This window comes from Ixodes scapularis, unplaced genomic scaffold (genome assembly GCF_016920785.2).
Source record: "Ixodes scapularis isolate PalLabHiFi unplaced genomic scaffold, ASM1692078v2 PGA_scaffold2__306_contigs__length_199485367, whole genome shotgun sequence".
NCBI classification, from domain to species: Eukaryota; Metazoa; Arthropoda; class Arachnida; order Ixodida; family Ixodidae; genus Ixodes; species Ixodes scapularis.
The window spans coordinates 128435503-128453430 of record NW_024609857.1 but is presented as its reverse complement, the minus strand read 5'-3'; the positions used below and the strand labels follow the sequence as shown (position 1 = coordinate 128453430).

The window sequence follows — 17928 nt, the reverse complement described above, 5'->3', positions numbered from 1 at the left end:
TACCCAACGCAGTAAGCACCTTTTTTTTCTCCGCTATTATTAGTCAGCAAGAAATCCGTGGGCCTAGGTAGCACGTTAAAAGTTGTCCTTTTTTGCAACCAAACCAGCATATCAAAAAGGATGGAAAAATAAAAATGGCAAGCAAACGGAAACATAACAGTGTGCCAAAGTTGAAAAGGAAGGGAAACGTTGCTAGGGGTTCGAACAAAAGACGGGCAAGGATCTAAATTGCCCACTCCAACTGTGCACAACCTAAAAAAAATTTATAAAAAAATACCCCCCTCTCTTGCGGTGACCACCAAGAAATTAATTAGGGAACGCACCCCTAAGGGGAACTTCTTCACCCTTATTGTGGATGCATGCACCCATACCTACAGGCAGTTTACGCCTGCGAGGTTGCGCATTGCGTAGGTGCGTATGCGTGTGTGTTGTTTTGAAGAAATGACAGTACAACAGTGCCGCCGGCGACGAAAATCAATGCTGCGCCGCTGGTGCTTGAAACAGCATACGGTACACACACGCGCCGAAACGTACAAACACATTACAAACACACGCCATGCTTTCAGCATTTGGGTTTCCCCCCCACTGTGGTCTTTCCCCCCAATTCTCTGAAACAAGAATTGAAAAATATAGCTGCTGCTTAAAAAAATAAGTAAAAAAGCTATGGCAGTAGGGTGATTCCACGTCAATTCATGCAATGATGGTTCGGGTCATAATTTAAATATTTTTGTTAAAACTATATATGAAAGCCATGTTTTTGGGAGGAACATTCAGCTAGATATGAACGCCGTAACAATTTTTTTCGCTGAGATATAAAATAGAGAAGCTTGAGGCGTGGAAATTGAGAAGATTTCACAATGCTACTTTGCACAGTCGTCATTTCCTTATCGAACCTTTCACGGCACCATAACTTTTTTAATAGGTTTTACAAAGGTTATACAATACATACATAAAAAATTAAAAATATCAATAAAATATTTCTATGCAAACAAAAATATCAAACATGGTATAAAAACGCGTTTTAGAGACATATTCACAATTTTTTTGCAAATAAACCATCTTTCATAATACTTCACAAAACATATCAAAATACGGGTATTTAAATATTCTTTACGGATATGTAAAAATTATATGCCCACCCTTAATTGTCTTCTTGTTATTAACGCGGAAATGCGGCTGATTTCTCAAAATGTGGCAAGATTGGGCGTCGATATTTCAAAAACTCCATCTTTTATTTTTTTTTAACTCCCCGTGGCACTTTACAGTGACTTGAACTAACCTGTGACGGCAAAAGATTGAGTAACATATGACCTCCAAGCGGGAAAAGCTACGACAAACCTTCACTCGGAGCGAGCCGACGTCTTCGTCAAGGCGGCTTTGCCGCACAGCACCAAACGTTTTGAGCGTTAGTTATGGCATGTATTTTATATTATTAAAATTCTCTTTTTTTTATAAGGGCTGAGTATTAGTGACGCGAAAATGGACTTTGAGCTGGAATACCATTAATTAGCTTACAATTCACAGGAACAAAACGGCCCCACTGTGCAAATTCGCTAACTATGCATAGATGAACTTAAAACTCTCAGTTATGCGAGTGGCCATGTATACATCCGGCCTCTCGGCATATGATGACTTCCACAGATGAGACGCTTGGATTCCTCTCACAGGTTTTATGGTGGTCCACTCTACTCGCTTTACCTCACGAAACTCTCGAACCCGTTCCACAGACAGGTGGAACATGCAGACATTTGTTACTTTTTTACGTAGCACTTCCACAAAGTCTTTAGCGGTGGCAATCGTAGAGTCGAGCGAAGATCTCAACTTGGTGAGCGTTGGTTCTTCCACCTACTTCATCACAAGCGCTTTCTCCGTGTCCAGTGGCTGAAAAGATCAATCTTGCCGAAGAGTGCGGCTTCCGAGAAAATTCGTGGAATTGGAAGCGATTCTTGAAATGCGCCGCCGCTCCGTCTGATACAAAAATTATTTCAAAAAAGACTGGGAAATGAACATTAACATACCCTTCTATGGCCTCTATGGGTAGAAGAGCGTGAGCTGTGTCATGTGTCGTGTACCATCGGTGACAACGGCAAAGCTTTGCGTGCCTTGCGTGGATGTAACCACACTTGTGGAGAGAGACACGAGTTTTCTTTCAATGAAAACTCTGCACTTCGGTTGCAAAGAGTACTGTCCATTTTTCCGCAAAATCGAAGTGGAACATCACTGCCTTGGGTGGTAAGGCGGTTCTTGTGTCATGTATCAGGCTTCGTTCAAGGTCAAGGATGTATGAATGCCTCATATAATTTTCGCTCTCCTATTGCCGCAGGAAGGCAGAAGTGTCCATAACCTTTTTGACGAGTTCGCCAGCGTCCCATAACGCGAGACAGATCTCTTCGTCTTTGTCGAGATGAAGCGACTGCAGCGAGATGCTCTGCGTTTTTGGGCACTTTTCGCAACGGCGCAGAAAGCAATCGTTCTGTGGAGCACAGAAGAGGTAAATGCGCTTGAGGTCGTCTTCAGTAAATGTCTTCCTTGGGGCATTATTTATTGCCGTTAAAAGCAACTGAAAATTGACGCAATATATGCATGCGCACACCTCGTGCTCGGGACTTTTTGTTTACCCATTTTGGTCGTAAGGAATAAAATTTGGAGATGCCTAGTTCGGGATGGGGATGGTCCTTCCTAAACAGCTGGTAAGCTTCCTTAATAGAGCGGGTCATAAACCTTTTTACGACTTTGAACATGTCGTTGATCAAGGCCTTGACGACGTCCTTTTTGTTGGGGCTTTGAACAGAGCATGCGAGGTCGTCGAGTGTGTAGTACTCAATTGCAACCCTCACGTCTTCGGCATTCGCCTTTTTCCCCATGTAGGGATCAGGGGTTGCCCAAACACCACCTTTGCGCTGTTTTCATGTTTGATCAATCATGTAGGCAGTCGCTTCCGACACCAGACACAATATTTTTTTCTTCAGGATGATTGGTGGCAGAAGCACGTACAATCGCTTCTGTTCCTGGTGGGAACTACATGCCTTCAGCACTTCGCAAAACGCGTCAAACCACTCTGCGCAGTGCTCACAATTGTCTTCGAGTTCGAGAGTTTCGTGCGGTGAAGCAAGCAAAGTGGACCACCGTAAAACCTGCCAAAGGAATCCAGGAAACTCATCTGTGAAAGTCATCATATGCCGAGAGGCCAGATGTATACATGGCCATTCGCGCAACTGAGAGTTTTAAGCTTATGTATGATGCATAGGTAGCGAATTTGCAGAGTGGGGCCGTTTTATTCCTGTGAATTGTAAGCTAATTAATGGTATTCCAGCTCAAAGTTCCTTTTCACGTCACTAATACTCACCGCTTATAAAAAAATAATTTTAATAATACAAAATACATGCCATAACTAACGCTCAAAACGTTTGGTGCTGTGCGGCAAAGCCGCTATGACGAAGACGTCGGCTCGCTCCGAGTGAAGGTTTGTCGCAGCGTTTCCCGCTTGAAGGTCATATGTTACTCAATCTTTTGCCATCACAGGTTAGTTCAAGTCACTGCAGAGTGCCAAGGGGAGTTTAAAGAAAATAAAAGATGGAGTTTTTTAGATATCGACACCCAATCTTGCCACATTTTGAGAAATCAGCCGCATTTTCGCGTTGATAACAAAAATATATTTAAGGGTGGGCATATTATCTTTATATATTCGTAAAGAATATTTAAATACGCGCATTTTGATATGTTTTGTGAAGTATTATGAGAGATGGTTTATTCTCAAACAAATTGTGGATATGTCTCTAAATCGCGTTTTTGTGCCATGTTTGATATTTTTGTTTGCATAGACATTTTTTATTGATATTTTTAATTTTTTATGTATGTATTGTATAACCTTTGTAAAACCTATTAAAAAAGTTATGGTGCCGTGAAAGGTTCGATAGGGAAATGACGACTGTGCAAAGTAGCATTGTGAAATCTTCTCAATTTCCACGCCTCAAGCTTCTCTATTTTATATCTCAGCGAAAAAAATTATTACGGCGTTCATATCTAGCTGAATGTTCTTCCCAAGAACATGGCTTTCATATATATTTTTAACAAAAATATCTAAATTATGACCCGGACCACCATTGCATGAACTGACGTGGAATCACCCAGTATTGGTTTATTTTGGCCCGCTTTGTAGATTCAGATGCAAGGGCAATGCCTGGCCCAGGCCCTTCACGAATGTAACTGTGAAGCCCGACCCTGGCCCACGGGCTGGGCTGGGCCAAGCCGGGCCGAACCAGGCCGGGCCGGGCCGGGTTGGGTCAAGCCAGGCCGGCCCGTGGCCCGCAGGCTGGCCAGTATCTGTGCAGAGCTCTAGTGCACACTGACACCATCTATTGGGTTGCCCTGGAACACTTTCGATCTGTGTATTGACCACTCATTCACCATCTACTTAAAATTATTTTGACAATACTTTAAGAGAGCATTTCTTACTATGGTCGGTGACAGGTTAAGAGTTGAGGAAAAGGGAAAGCAAGGCTGGGGAGGAGGAAGCAGGTGGAATTCTGGAGAGAGGGGGACGTTTCCTCTCCTCTCCAGCAATCTGCTTCCTCCTACCCAGCCTTCCTTTCCCTCACCCTGAACTCTTAACCTGTCACCAACTATAGTGCATAAACCTGATCTCGCAATACTGAAATACCTTTACTCATGTTATTTGTGGATTAGAAGCTTTCCACAGTACCTGGAAGATGGTTACAACCGGTCGCAACGCACTCGATCACTCTGAACTGCTAACGTGCAAACCTGCCTTTTCCCTCCAAAACAAAAGCACACAAGTGTGCACATACAAGTATAAAAAGCACCCAAAGTGTTGGGTTCCCCCACGGCTCTCCCAAGAGGACAGTCCACCCACCGTGAGAGAGGGGTGCCACGAGGGTGGAGGCATCCCCTCGCCTCGCCCTCCTCTCCTCTTCGTCCCGCCACAGGGCGGACAGGCCTGGGTTCATTTCACCTGGAAGACAGAAAGGCTTTTGAGCTGCCATCGACTGACACAATAGAGAAGAGCCGCAGCCCTCAGATACACTCGGGGCCCTAATCTATGCGGCAGGACCGAGCGGGAACGAGGGACCGGGACGTTGCCGCCTGCTGCAATCGGTTGGCGGTGCGGAGCTGGCAAATCGTGGCGGGTGGCAGTGTCCTTGTCCCTCAGTACCGCTCGATCCTGCCATGTAGATTAGGACTCCGGGTGCGAAAACTCCCCAGTTTTACGCCCCAGGGAGTTTTTACGCCACGGGCAGCGTTAGTTGCAGTACGAGGTAAAAACACTTTTGTAAATCCAAACTGTCTTTTAGGGGCGAAGCTTCTTAAGGTAAACAGGATAACTGGGCGAGTTGGTATGGATTCATAATGGAACAGCGCGAATTTTCGCAAGGACAGAGGAAGGAACCTTCTTCTGTCCTTGCAAAAATTTGCGCTGTTCCATTATGACTCCTTAAGGTCTAGCCTTGTTCGTCCGGCGTCCATGCACACATCGACCTTGCTGGTACTTGTGCTCGTGAGCTCACGTGCTCGTGTAGGGAAAAAAACAAAAATTATTAAAAAGAAAACAAAAAAGAAATGTTTGTGCAGTCGACAGGATTCGAACATGTACGGGGAAACCCCAATGGATTTCTAGTCCATCGCCTTAACCACTCGGCCACGACTGTGGGACGAGTAGGGGGCTCTGAGATGTGGTAGTAACTCAAGAGCTGGGAATGTCATGGATGAAACGTTGCATGTAACCACTCAACGTCTATACAGGAGAGGGCACTGCGGTCAAATGCGTATATAATCGCTTTAAACTTTCCATGCATTGGCTAAACGTTTATAGACGTGAGGGCGCTGCAGTCAAATGCCCAAATACGTTTATAACCACGTTCCATACCACACATTCTCTTTCTGACATGGATGAAAATGAACGAAAGGCTCGGCATGCTGCGGCTCAGCGTCTACGCAGACAAGCACCACCAGAGCTTCGCCCCAATCAACATCTTTCACTACGTGAAGATGCGGTCATTTTTTAGCCTCATTACATCTCGAGGTTCTGTCTATAAAAGTCTGAGCACATGTTACTTGTGCATTTAGGCAGGAAGTACCTATATATGCAATTAAGGGTTATGAAATGGTGCTATGGGGAGAGCAAGTCATCTGCTTCTTGCGCAGTACTTGCGGTGACACCTGAATGACGCAGAGCTCCGACTGGCTTTCATTGAAAGGACAGTGGGTAGACCTCAATGCTAGATGCCTTGAGGTCTACCCACAATTTTTTCAATCAGCGAATAAGAGCTCGGCGTTCTGATGTCATCGCAGACCCTGTGCAAGAAGCAGATGATCTTGCGCTTTGCATAGACGACAGACATACTGTTCTGCAGCTTCAAGTTTTGAAATCAATTAGAACTGCTATGAAAGACATTTGTGACACCTTTGTCCGCATCCCTGGGATTGACGATGTCCTCCGAGGAGCAGTCAAGTTCGAGTTCGCATGTGGTCTGCTTCTGGACCTGCAGGTCAAGGAACATGTCCCTAGGAAAAGAATGAAAAAAAGCATGGAGCCCTCTGATTTCATAGACACAATGGCTCCCCAGCCAGAATGCCGAGGAACAGGAGCTACAAAGCCTACACTGCCCTTGATACAGAAGCAGAAATCCTCAGGTTGGGACGTGTACCAAAATATACTGTGGGGCCAGTTGGGTAAACGTCGCAAAACACAAATAGTACTACGGACAAGAATGACTAGGAAAAATGAACGGGACACAAATAACACTTCTCTCGTGAACTTGTTCTACCCGTCCTTGCTCGTAGTAGTGCTACTTAAGTTTCGCTATGGGACATACGGTCTAGCCCGATCACAACAACCCGCTTATAGAAAATATTCCCTGGTTCACTCATTCACGACTGAGGAACCGCGCACAAGTATGCATCACGAATTACTTCCGTTGGTGATCGGTGTAATTAAATGTCCCGGAACTCGTCACTCATTTGTTAGCTCAGTGCACATGCGCTGCCCAACGCAGCACTGCACGTAAGTAGTCCATTTAATGAGCTTTCTTCAATTCAGACTCCGTTTGATTCGAACAAATTTTTGGTCCCCTTCGAGTTCGGATTAACGAGATTCTATTGTATTACTGCTGAAAAATCGGTGAAATAAAAAGAAAACACATTTGGCTTACCTAATCACTTCATTTGGCCACAATAAGTGCCACAGTGACGCAAAATCTTATTTAAATGTGCATGCAGGGTATAGGAAAAGCACAACTTTTTATTTTTCATGATTTACTCAGGTGAGCCAATATTTCCACAATTTTAGTGAAAGCTTCCACCACCTTCGGGTACCTCTATGGCGAATCCTAGCGCGATGCACTAAGAACCCGATTTATGCAGACCGTCTAAAGTGGGATTGAAGCGTTAGTGTACAGTATAGACCACTTACAACGTAACCGCTTATAGTGCAGGACCGGGTATAACGCGGTTTTTTTAAACCACCGGTTCGCCTCCCATAGAACTCCATGTAATTACATACCGCTTAAAATGCAGGCGCGCGAAGGGAAATACCGGTTATAGTGCGGTTTCTGGCACAGCCCGCCGACAACGCCGACGACCGGAGCAGCGACCACGCTTCCCTGTGCGACACTAGATAACGGCGCGAGCCGCAAACAGCACTCGCGGGGCAAGGAGGTTGCTCGGAGAAGCGAAGAGAGAGGCTTCATTTGCCATAGCGACGGAAGGACGCACGCACGTGTCGTTCATGTGCGTGCGTTCCTCCGCTGCGTTGGAAACAAACAACCGAAACGACAGACCAATCGCAGGTCGAGAAGTGTTCGCGCGCGTTGCATGCCAATCGCGGGCCGGCGGCTTCTGTCCGCAAATATGGCGTCGGTTGTGGCGTTCATCTCATCGTTCCGCGTAAAAACGCTATTCTTGACAGTGAATTTTTGTTGTGTGTCGCTATGATAACCCAGCACGTACTAGAAGGGAAGATCCACCTATTCGTGCGGCGATGTGGCGGCGCTCTCAAGACGGCAGAAACGCTCGTGTCGACGTGTTTGTTTACTTCGGCTAAAGTGGTGCTTTCTAAGCATTTGTGTTTTCGAACATCGCCCGAATTTCTTATTTGGAGCATTTCATGCCTGTGCTCAAGTTCAAGGTATTTTTCTGGCGCGTACCGTATGAAGGATGCGAATTTTCACGCGTTTTCATCTCCGGAGAAAAATGATTAGGGTTAGCAATCCTGAACGCTCACAACGTCCGTCCGCAACCCGCGACGCCGTTAAAAGGCTGCGCCAGGCAAAAGCCGCTTATTTCTTTCAAAATGTGTGAAACACCTGAGAGAGATGTGTACTAGTCTGGTGAAATAAAGACTTTTCTCAAACTAAGCTTTATTTTTCATCTAACATAAAATAAATTCTTTTACAAAGGTAGGTTGTCTCATGGCATGTATTTTGGCCTGAAAAATTGATGTTTTGGTTATAACGTGGTACCGCTTATAGTGTGGATTTTCGCGACTCCCGCGACATACGTTATATGCGGTCTACACTGTACACGCTGTAGTTATGCGTTAGCGGGTGGTTTAGATCCGCTGAAATTATGCTCCAACCGGGGAAACCCTTTACTTTGTGCAAGGAATGACCAAGAAAACTTGGGGGCTCGGGGAACCCCTACAAGAGTGTCTTATTTTCCGGACTATAGTTTGAAGCTGGTGTATAGCCTGCAAGGCTATACACCAGCTTCAAACGTGTGCTGTGTATAGCCTGCAAGGCAATGTTTCAGCTGAAAGAAAAAATGTTTTTACATGGATAGTCCGCACCTTGTGTCTAGTATGTACGCAAACTTATGCTCGTACACAGCACACGTTTACAAATGCCCACTTTATTAGCTCACAAAGAAGCTTGAATCAGTCATAGATCATCATAATATACCCTGCCACTAACAAAATCCATCAGAAAAAATAAATTGTTGCATAGTTTACACCTGTAGATAGCCTGAATAGGGTAAAATTTCGGCTTTCAAGTGTGCATGATCTATGTAATGTATTCCAGTAACTATGGTACTTTGTGCAACCCCTGGGTCACTAGGAACTCTACTTGAGAACCCAAAAATTAAACAATACCTTCAGCCAGTTGAGAAGGCATTCGGCACCCACACAAGCAGAACACAATATGATTTCTACAACACTGAATCAGAGGAAGACAGTGGCTTACGGAGGCATATCCCGCAGCACCCAGACGTGCGTGTCAGATCTTGAGTTCCGGACTGGCAGTTTGGAGGAGTCCAGATCTAAGTTGGCCCGCCGAAACTTGAACTTCCCCACATTCACAAAGCTCATCCCGTGTAGGTTATGGTCAATAAGGAACTGCGGGAAGATGAAGCAATTGAGCACTATAGGTAATTTTTAGCATGATGACTGCTTATAGCCTACCAGCTGCTACTGCCACAACAGAAGTTCAACAAGAGAAAGCAAACACTACGGCCCTTTCGAGTACTTCAGTCATCATAGTGCAGCATATGGTGGTAGACCACATGGAGAAAAAAGCTCGTACCAGCGCACATAGCAACGTGACGTCAATGATGTCAAAGAGGAAACCTCTCTTTCTCTAGCGCATTTTCTTTGTCTTTAGAACTCGTGACTGCCAAATCAAGGAACATCATTCATTCAGCTTGTAATCCTCTCAGGCACATGGGACACATCTATATCTCAACTTTAGAGCACTTTATTGATATGAGGTGGTTAAACTGAGTGTCAAAACCATCTGGAAATAATTTAAGAAAGGTACCGTAAAATCCCGTAAGGACGCCCACCCAAAATGAAGAGATAAATGGTGAAAAACATGGGGTGGGCTATCTTCGGGGATGCCACAGTAAAACATCAAAAATTAATAAGCACCGGGGCACCGGCTACAAACCACATCCCCGGGAACTGATACCGCCGATCGCGGACACGGCGAAATCGTGTTTCACGATGCAATAAACACGCGGGAATTCGCTACAAACTCCTGTGTCACGGGAAAGGATACCGCAAGTGGCCGACGCAGTAGATTCACGTTTCGCGGTGCAAAGGACTCACGGAAGGTCGCCGAGGACTCGCATCTCATGGGAACAGATACCACAGATTGCAGACGCAGCAGATTCAAGTTTTTTGGTGCATTAAATACGCGGGAACCCGCTACGATCTTGCTTGTCACAGAAACCGATATCGCGCGCACAGATCACGGACAAAAACGCGGGAATACGCTACAAACTCGCATGTCACAGAAACAAATACCGCAGATAGCAGACGCAACAGAATCGCATTTCACGATGCAATATACACGTGGGAACAACTCGCGCGTGTTTCTTACAGCTAAAAATCGATATCGCGCGCGCAGATCGCGGACAAAAACACGGGAATCTGCTACAAACTCGAAAACGGCTATCGCAAATCGTGAACATAGCAGATTCGGATTTCACGATGCAATATACACGCGGGAACAACTAGCGTGTTACGTAAGCCGATATCGCGCACAGATCGCAGACAAAAACGCGGGAACCCGCTATGAATTCGCTTCTCGGACACACCGGTACCGCCGATCGTGCCGTTGATGCGCGATTCCCGTCGGACATCGCTTGACGTCCAACGGGAATCGTGGGGTGGGCAATGTCTCGGAATTTTTATGTTACAGATATTTAGCCAGAAAACCGGGATGGGCGATCTCTCGGGGGAGGGCACCCTTACGGGATTTTACAGTAAGTAGTTTTGACACAATCAATACAAGCAAATGCTGCTTGAATAAATAATGTTAAAGTTGCCACCTCGTATAGCCTACGTTTCTTCTAATCTTAGACCCTCTACTCCACCTAACATATTGTCAGTGCAGGCCAAGCTCATGTGGTTGATGGAGTATATCTTCCGACTTTTCCCACAGCTCGACAAACACAGGGCTTATCATGTTCAAGATTTTTGCTTCATGATTCGTCCTTCAGCATTCTTAACTACCAATGACGCTATCTCATTAACTGCCAAGCAATATAAGATGCTTGGGATTTGCTTTTATCACCGTCAGTCACTAGAGTGCCCTATTTATTTATCAAAAGATAATACAAACAAAATATATCTCAAAACCCTAGTAATCATGTGCGAATAGTGGATTTTGAGTTCAAAGCGAACAGTGGTTTTGGCCAAACATTTCCTAATCGGATATTGAATAATTTCTTCAAGCCTTTCGCCACTGCTGCACCATGCTTTAATGAAAACTCAGCTGAACTCAAGAAGGTCGTTCCCAAGCTTCCACTTGTCCATTTATAAGCGAATTTCAATCTTGCTATATTTATGGATCCAAAAGGTTCAATACCTTGAGATGGAGAGTAAACGATAAATTTAACATAAAATTAAACCTCCTGAGATACCCAGCTATATCTAATTGAGTGGATTAACCAATCATGCTATATGCAAATATCCTTTTTTCAATCTCAAACTTGAACAAAAAAATATATATATTATGGATGATGAACGCAGGTTGTCAGGAAATCTCTGCCTAACATACTCTGCATAACAGGCACAGTTTAATTTTGAGAATTTAACTTCAATGTAGATATCAACATTCACAAAGTTTTGGTTTCTTTTCAAAATACACCAGGCGTATGCGTCCACTATCCCACTTTGAAAGTATGCTTTTCTCCCAAGCACGCAATTGAAATATTCCTACATTTCCAAGTGTTGATCGCGTCAGGTTACCCCACTGAGCACTTCCTACCGAGCACCAGTGCATTGCAGAGAAGCAGCACCTACAAAACTCGTGGCCTCCACAGGTGCTGCTTCTCCATAGTGCACCCGTGCTTGGTGAGGAGCACACTCAGCAGGGCTAACCTGCCGCAATCAACACCTTGAAAAATATTAATACTGCAGTTCATCTCGAAGCGAATATTGAATAATGTATTTTTGAGAAATACTGTTCAAAATTTCGAATATTAGCACAACACTTCAAATAACCAAGCTCCATAGCAATGGGCTTTTTGAGAATAAATAGAGTTTTGAATAGAATCAAACTAGTAACGTTCAATCTTATGCGGTGTCCTGTTAAAACGACAGCAAAGTCCCAAAAGGCGCAGAGGAACCTGCCTGCAAAGCGAAAGGGATGTGGGCTTCGTGCGGCTGCATCACCTTCTTCAGCACCATGCCGGAGAGGAGAAGATCGGCAACCCTGGAGAATGAGGGGGACACATGCCTCACAAGCCGCAGCAGAACCCTCCAAAAACACTCGCTGCTTGCAACGCTACACGAACAAGCGAATGAAAACTCTGCAATGCTTTATAGCTTAATGAGGCAAGCAACACAGTTAGCCCCAAGCTTTGACACTCCATGTTGCTCGTATGGGCCAACATTAAGCGCCAGACATCAACATCACCAAAGTTTGTGGCTTTCGCACCTGTTGCAGTAGAAGATATGCAACGAAGCTCAAAGTTAATGATGTTGCGGCATCCAGTCGGCAATGAAATTAAGTTGTGACTACTAAACTTATTAGCTTCGAGAGACGACTCTGTGATTAAACCTACGGCATTTACGTTTGGAACGTTCGTTGGCGACTTCATTAAAATTAAGCGAGCTTGCTTGGAGTGTTGAAACCACTACACCAACCTTTAAGTGCTAGGTTTCCCCTTTAATGTGTTAAGTTCAAAGGGTGATAGTCTTCACTCCCCATGTGCAAGCCTTGAATGTACACGTACAGAAAGAAGAACGCTTACTTTGTATTTTTCGTGCCGGAATACATCACTCTTATCAGAAGAAGGCTAACACATAACAGACCATCATGATCGGACAACGTCTATGAGGGGCGCTAGCTTAAGTCGCAAAGGACGAGCAAAAACCGCAGTGCCTTTTCTGGCACCCGCACTCCACCAGTATGTGACCGACGTCCTTTCCCCTTTTCAAACACACAGCTCTGAAAACACAGTGACGTTCCCATAACACTGTAGTATCTAGCAAAACCACTTTGTCAAACTCAAGCAAAACGCGGACCAAATGACCTACTTCTTCACGGAGTACGGGTTGTAGAGGTAGATCTTCAAAAAGGTCCTTTCCTTGTTGTGAAAGCCATAGAGGGGCCTTAAAAGAAAGAAACAAAATTTAACACGTTAATTGACAGTCCAGTCGATTAAAAATCACGGTGCAAACGACTGTCTTCATATCCACGCAGAAAAAGCACAACACACAGCAGAAGAGAGAACAGAAAACGATGGAGGGTGCAATGACCCGCAGTAGGGATTGCTGGCCTAATGTTTGGAGAAAAAACATGAGCATAATGCTCAGCATAACCTACACGTCTGCCGCTGAACCTACAATTTAAGGTGTAACCTTCGTTTCTTGTTCAGAATGTGCACCAAGCTGCCCCAGGACTTGCTGTAAGCTGGCGCTTATGTGTCTGTTTGCACTCAAGCTGTCTGGAGGTTCACAATTACAGTAATTGCATTAGGACATCAGAAGTAAGGTATACTAATTATACAAAGGGTTTGGCATTTTCAGTTTAGGCCGATAAAAACCAATAAACATAGGCCGAAATCATTTTTCGAAATTAGGTTTTAACTGAACTACAGTCAGATTTTTGTAATAGTATATAGCACAACTGAGGCATTTTTCATTTTTATTTTTTGCTTGGGGTGGGGGGACGGCGATTGTCTCATGTGACCCGGTGACGCACTTCCTTATAGAGTTCTCAGCTATCTTCAAGATCCTCCTGCTTTATGCTATGGAAGATTCAATAATAAACTATTTTTAGGAGGTCAAACTTCACTTCGCTTTTGTGATTGGGCTTTGGGTGCCAAGTTCCCAGTCCTTTGGAAATAGTGTCAGGACTGTTTTCCTTGCCCGAAATGTCCCACAGCTTTTCAATGTATGAAACATTTTCAAATTTTCTATTAGAACCACTGACGAGATTCAAGCATTAAAACCAGTTTTGGGGGTGCATGAAGTATGCACTGCTTTGAAACATGGTACCAATTGTATTTTGGCACCCACATTTGAGCAATAGGTTGGCTTTAGCTACTGCAGAGCTTCGCATCGGCAACTTGCCAGTTGCGAGCATAAATGCTCGGCCACTTATGTGGAAGGGGAGCATCGAGCGGCTGAGATAAATGGTGAAAAGTCGTTCCCAAACCTGACTGTTATAGACAAAAAATAATGGGCGCGCAATAATATAGAAAACCTTGGAAACAATGTGTATGGATGTACTACAACCATAGAAAATAAGTTCAATCTAGATTACCAGTGATAATCAAGGTTCCCCTTTATGCTCACCCTGGGCAGAGCACACGTCAATATCTGCCTTGACTGTACTTGTCCCCGTGCACGTTTTCTTATTATAATACTGTTATACATGCTACTTTGAAACAAAGAATTTTATTTTACTAATTTGTTTCATTAAATTTTAAGCTCAATCATAAATTCCAGATTGTCCCCTTTCACATGGCAGTTTCAGACTCCCCATAATGACGCCATGCCAAACACCACCATTCGTAAAAATTTGTCCAGTGATGACAGAAAAGACAATCAAATGAAGGACCTTATACAGTTTTGGTGTAATTAAAGATAGATACCAAAAAAAAAAGAAGAAAAATCCTTCCTAGACAAAAACCAAAAAATTAGGCAGAATTTAAAAAAAAAATAGAATTGAAAAAGAAAAATTTAGTTATAAATGTCAAGGATAAACTTTATATGCAGTATTTAGTGAAAGTACAAAAATTGTTGCACGCCCCTATAAAAGGCCACAACACCCCCCCCCCCCTCTCCCCCCCAAAAATGTTTTTTTTGGGGGGTTTTTTGCCAGCCAATTTAATTGAAGTCAGGAGGCTACCCAATCAATATTTTGCTACAGAGTTTTGTAGATTTTTAATAAAGCCAAAAAACTCAACTGCTCAAAACCGAAAACGAAACACGAGCACGGAAGCTAATGGCCGGAAGTCAGGTGACTGCACCCAACCACATTCTTTTTTATCACCACCTCTTCGGCACTTGTAAAAGACGACGACAATGACGAAGTGGTAGGTACCGCTTGTCGTGAGATTATTTCGCACTTATATTTCTTCTGCTCTTTGTTCTGCGCTTAAAGGTAGATTGGCCGTTAACACAAACGAGTTGCCCCGTCATTTCGCCTCGAAAGCAAGTAACTTTCAGGTTTTTGCAGTGCACCTGGCCCACCAAAGCGAATATTTTGACGTTGAGTTTGAATTGTGCGTCATGACGCTCACCCATCTTGCTCGCGGATGCCATGTGAAAAACATAATGAGAAGAGTAAAGCTAAAAGGACTGCATAGTTTTTTTTTTTTTTCAGATCTCTCAGTCGCTTATTACTGCACATCGATGGATGCCGACAGACGCTTGTATTGGACCGTGGCTTGTGCATGATGGAACACTAGAACGCCGCTTTCATAATCGCGTCTTCTGACCACTGCAGAAGTTTTTAGACAGGGGAAGAATAGCAGACGGACGGAGGTGAAAATGGACATTGACGCGCAGCTTTCGTGTCAGCGTCTCACGGACATTGCAGACGGCGATAGACGGTGGTGAAATCGCAGACGATGCTGGAAGCTGCCGCGCATCTGCTTGCACAACTAGCGGGCAGAGTCAGACGCCAGACTAGATGCACCGGATGTCGCGAAAGGGAGACACACTCTGCCCATTTCCACCTCAAGAACTGTAGTAAAACAAGTCCAGTTCCTTCTGGAGCATTACTAATTTCCCCCTCTATGTGGATAATCAAGATATATGTAGGTGAATTTTACCATAGAATACCGCGCATTCACCCATTCTGCACTAAGTGCCTATTCACAAATTTGTAAGATCTGGAAAAATACGTACAGTACATTAATATGTCCATTTCATGACCGGACAAGCGCCTATTCCCCATTCTTCCGCGATTGTCTTCAAATTTTGAGTGGGTGCTTGCCCGGTATTTTACGGTAGATTATGTATATGTTACATTGTCAAGACATACACGTGCCAAAAGCATGGCTTTTTTCCCCGACAACCAAATTTCGCAAGAACTACTTTGCGCTGCGTATGAACAGTGTGCAAAACTTGCTTTCTTCTTGAGGTGAAAACGGGTATAGGCTCAGTTTGTTTGGTCGAGTAGCCAAGTCAGTCCAGTAGTAATGAGCGGGGCTAGAGATTTGTGGGCAGAGCTTAGAGTGGACCATGAGCTTCACCTATATTGTGTCTAATGACAAATATTGCACAAAAAAATATTTTCTTGGTGGCAAAATATTTTTTTTAAATTGTGTCCCAACTAAGTTGTTCTTTTTTTTTTTTTAAATTGCAGTGTTATTTTAAGGAGACGCTTCTGGCCACCAGAAAGTGGGGCGGACTGACGTCACTCACGCCATGAATACAGAAGAAATAAAGCAATGTGCAGTAAAACAGATGGGTCAGCAAAACTAAAAAGAAAACAAATAAAGCAAACAGAACAAAATTGTAACTCAACGACGAGCTAGAAAAGCACAGACGCAGAATACTCCTCCCGGCAAGAAGCAGACGCAAACACCGTCCTCGTTCGTCGCAAGGCCCGAAAGAAAACTGCTAGAGCTGTATAACTACAGAGTGCTCGTGCCACAGCGGGGCTGGCGTACACCCCGGAGGTGGTGATCTTCCGAGGACGAGAGGCGAGGCGCCACTCACGTGCCCCTGAAGGCCTCGACGTGATGCACGTGGCGCTGCCTGCTGGCCGCCCTCCCCGCCGCCGTGTTCAGCAGCAGGTCCAGCTCCGAGGCGAGCATGGGCGCAAACTTGTCCGCACGCTCTCCGGAGTCCTCGTCGAACGGCACGCACAGGTAGGGGAACACCCCGTGCACGTGCAGGCATGCCTTCTGCCCTGCACACGGAAACGGCCGACCCACCATGCAGAAGCAAAAGTTCAAGGATGACCAATCGTCCACTCAGCGCACCGCCAGCATTTCTTTAAGTGCCTTTTTTTAATGCCCTGGGCAGCGGTGCACTGTACTTTGAAAAGAATGCAAATAAAAGCGCAAGATACAGGACGACAAAATGAAGTTGAGCAAAAATATTCTTGTTAATAAATGTAGTGTTGCGTGTCTTTCGCAGGCATGTCACTGAGCAGGTGGGCCCACCTGCATCAAAATAGAAAGTGTCGCGGCAGTTGAAGTTCCACCCAGATAACACGCGAAACCTCGGTGCCTTTAACAACCCCTGAACAATCGGCAGAACCACGCAAAAATTGGTGCAGGAAATGCAGATCACGTTCGATTTATCCAACATGCAGAGACGACAGAGCGCCAGAAGAGAATCGTGGCTCTTGGTTTTGGGGGGGGGGGGGGGGGGGGGGGGGCAAAGACGGGAGTGGAGCATGGCAAATCAGAAGCTCTGGCACACCACCTGCTAGATAACGACGGCATAGTGCTCGATTTTCTATGTCTCCTACCAGACACCACTGCAGGGCAGAGATTGGACACTAGTGCTCAGTTGGGGGCTTGCGTTCTCAACATCCGAAGACAAGTCCCAGCCAAGTGCTGAGCCAACACTCGTGTCCAATCTATGCAGACCTCTGGCAGACGACGTGAAAAACCCAGCACTACAGCCGTCATCCGGGAGGTATTGGCCGAAGTTGAGGTTTAAAGACAGAAGCGAAGATACCGAGAGAACGAGCAGAAAAGAGAGCGGTGGAAGAGCTGAAAAAGAAAGCAGACGCATTAGGGTGGGAGTGTCATGCCACGCATTCGAGTTGTGTGATTTCCTGTCAACTTTAGTTTTGCTTCGTACAGTGCACGACAATGGTGCTTTCTTGTAAAATAAAGCTAAGACACTAAGTACCGACATTTCAGGTGCCATTCTGTTGCTTTTTCGCTTTATTAAAGCCTCGTCGGCAATCTGGGCCCACCAGTACCCCCAATGACTGCCTTTATGATCTGCCATTCAGAGGCAACCAAAAAGCATGAAAAGATGGGATAGGT

General features: G+C 44.9%; 1 protein-coding gene across 1 annotated transcript in view; it reads right to left on the bottom strand.

Moving 5' to 3' along the window:
* The window catches only part of LOC120841957 (DNA polymerase zeta catalytic subunit), a 43181-nt gene that overhangs the window by 2645 nt on the left and 22608 nt on the right, over positions 1 to 17928 (bottom strand). Inside the window, exons 3-8 of the mRNA XM_040212946.3 lie at positions 16640 to 16832; positions 13001 to 13075; positions 12092 to 12173; positions 9198 to 9349; positions 6422 to 6522; positions 4874 to 4972 (exon numbers count right to left, since the gene is read on the bottom strand). Of these exons, the coding sequence (XP_040068880.1) occupies positions 4874 to 4972; positions 6422 to 6522; positions 9198 to 9349; positions 12092 to 12173; positions 13001 to 13075; positions 16640 to 16832 (702 nt within the window). The remainder of the gene's footprint in view (positions 1 to 4873; positions 4973 to 6421; positions 6523 to 9197; positions 9350 to 12091; positions 12174 to 13000; positions 13076 to 16639; positions 16833 to 17928) is intronic.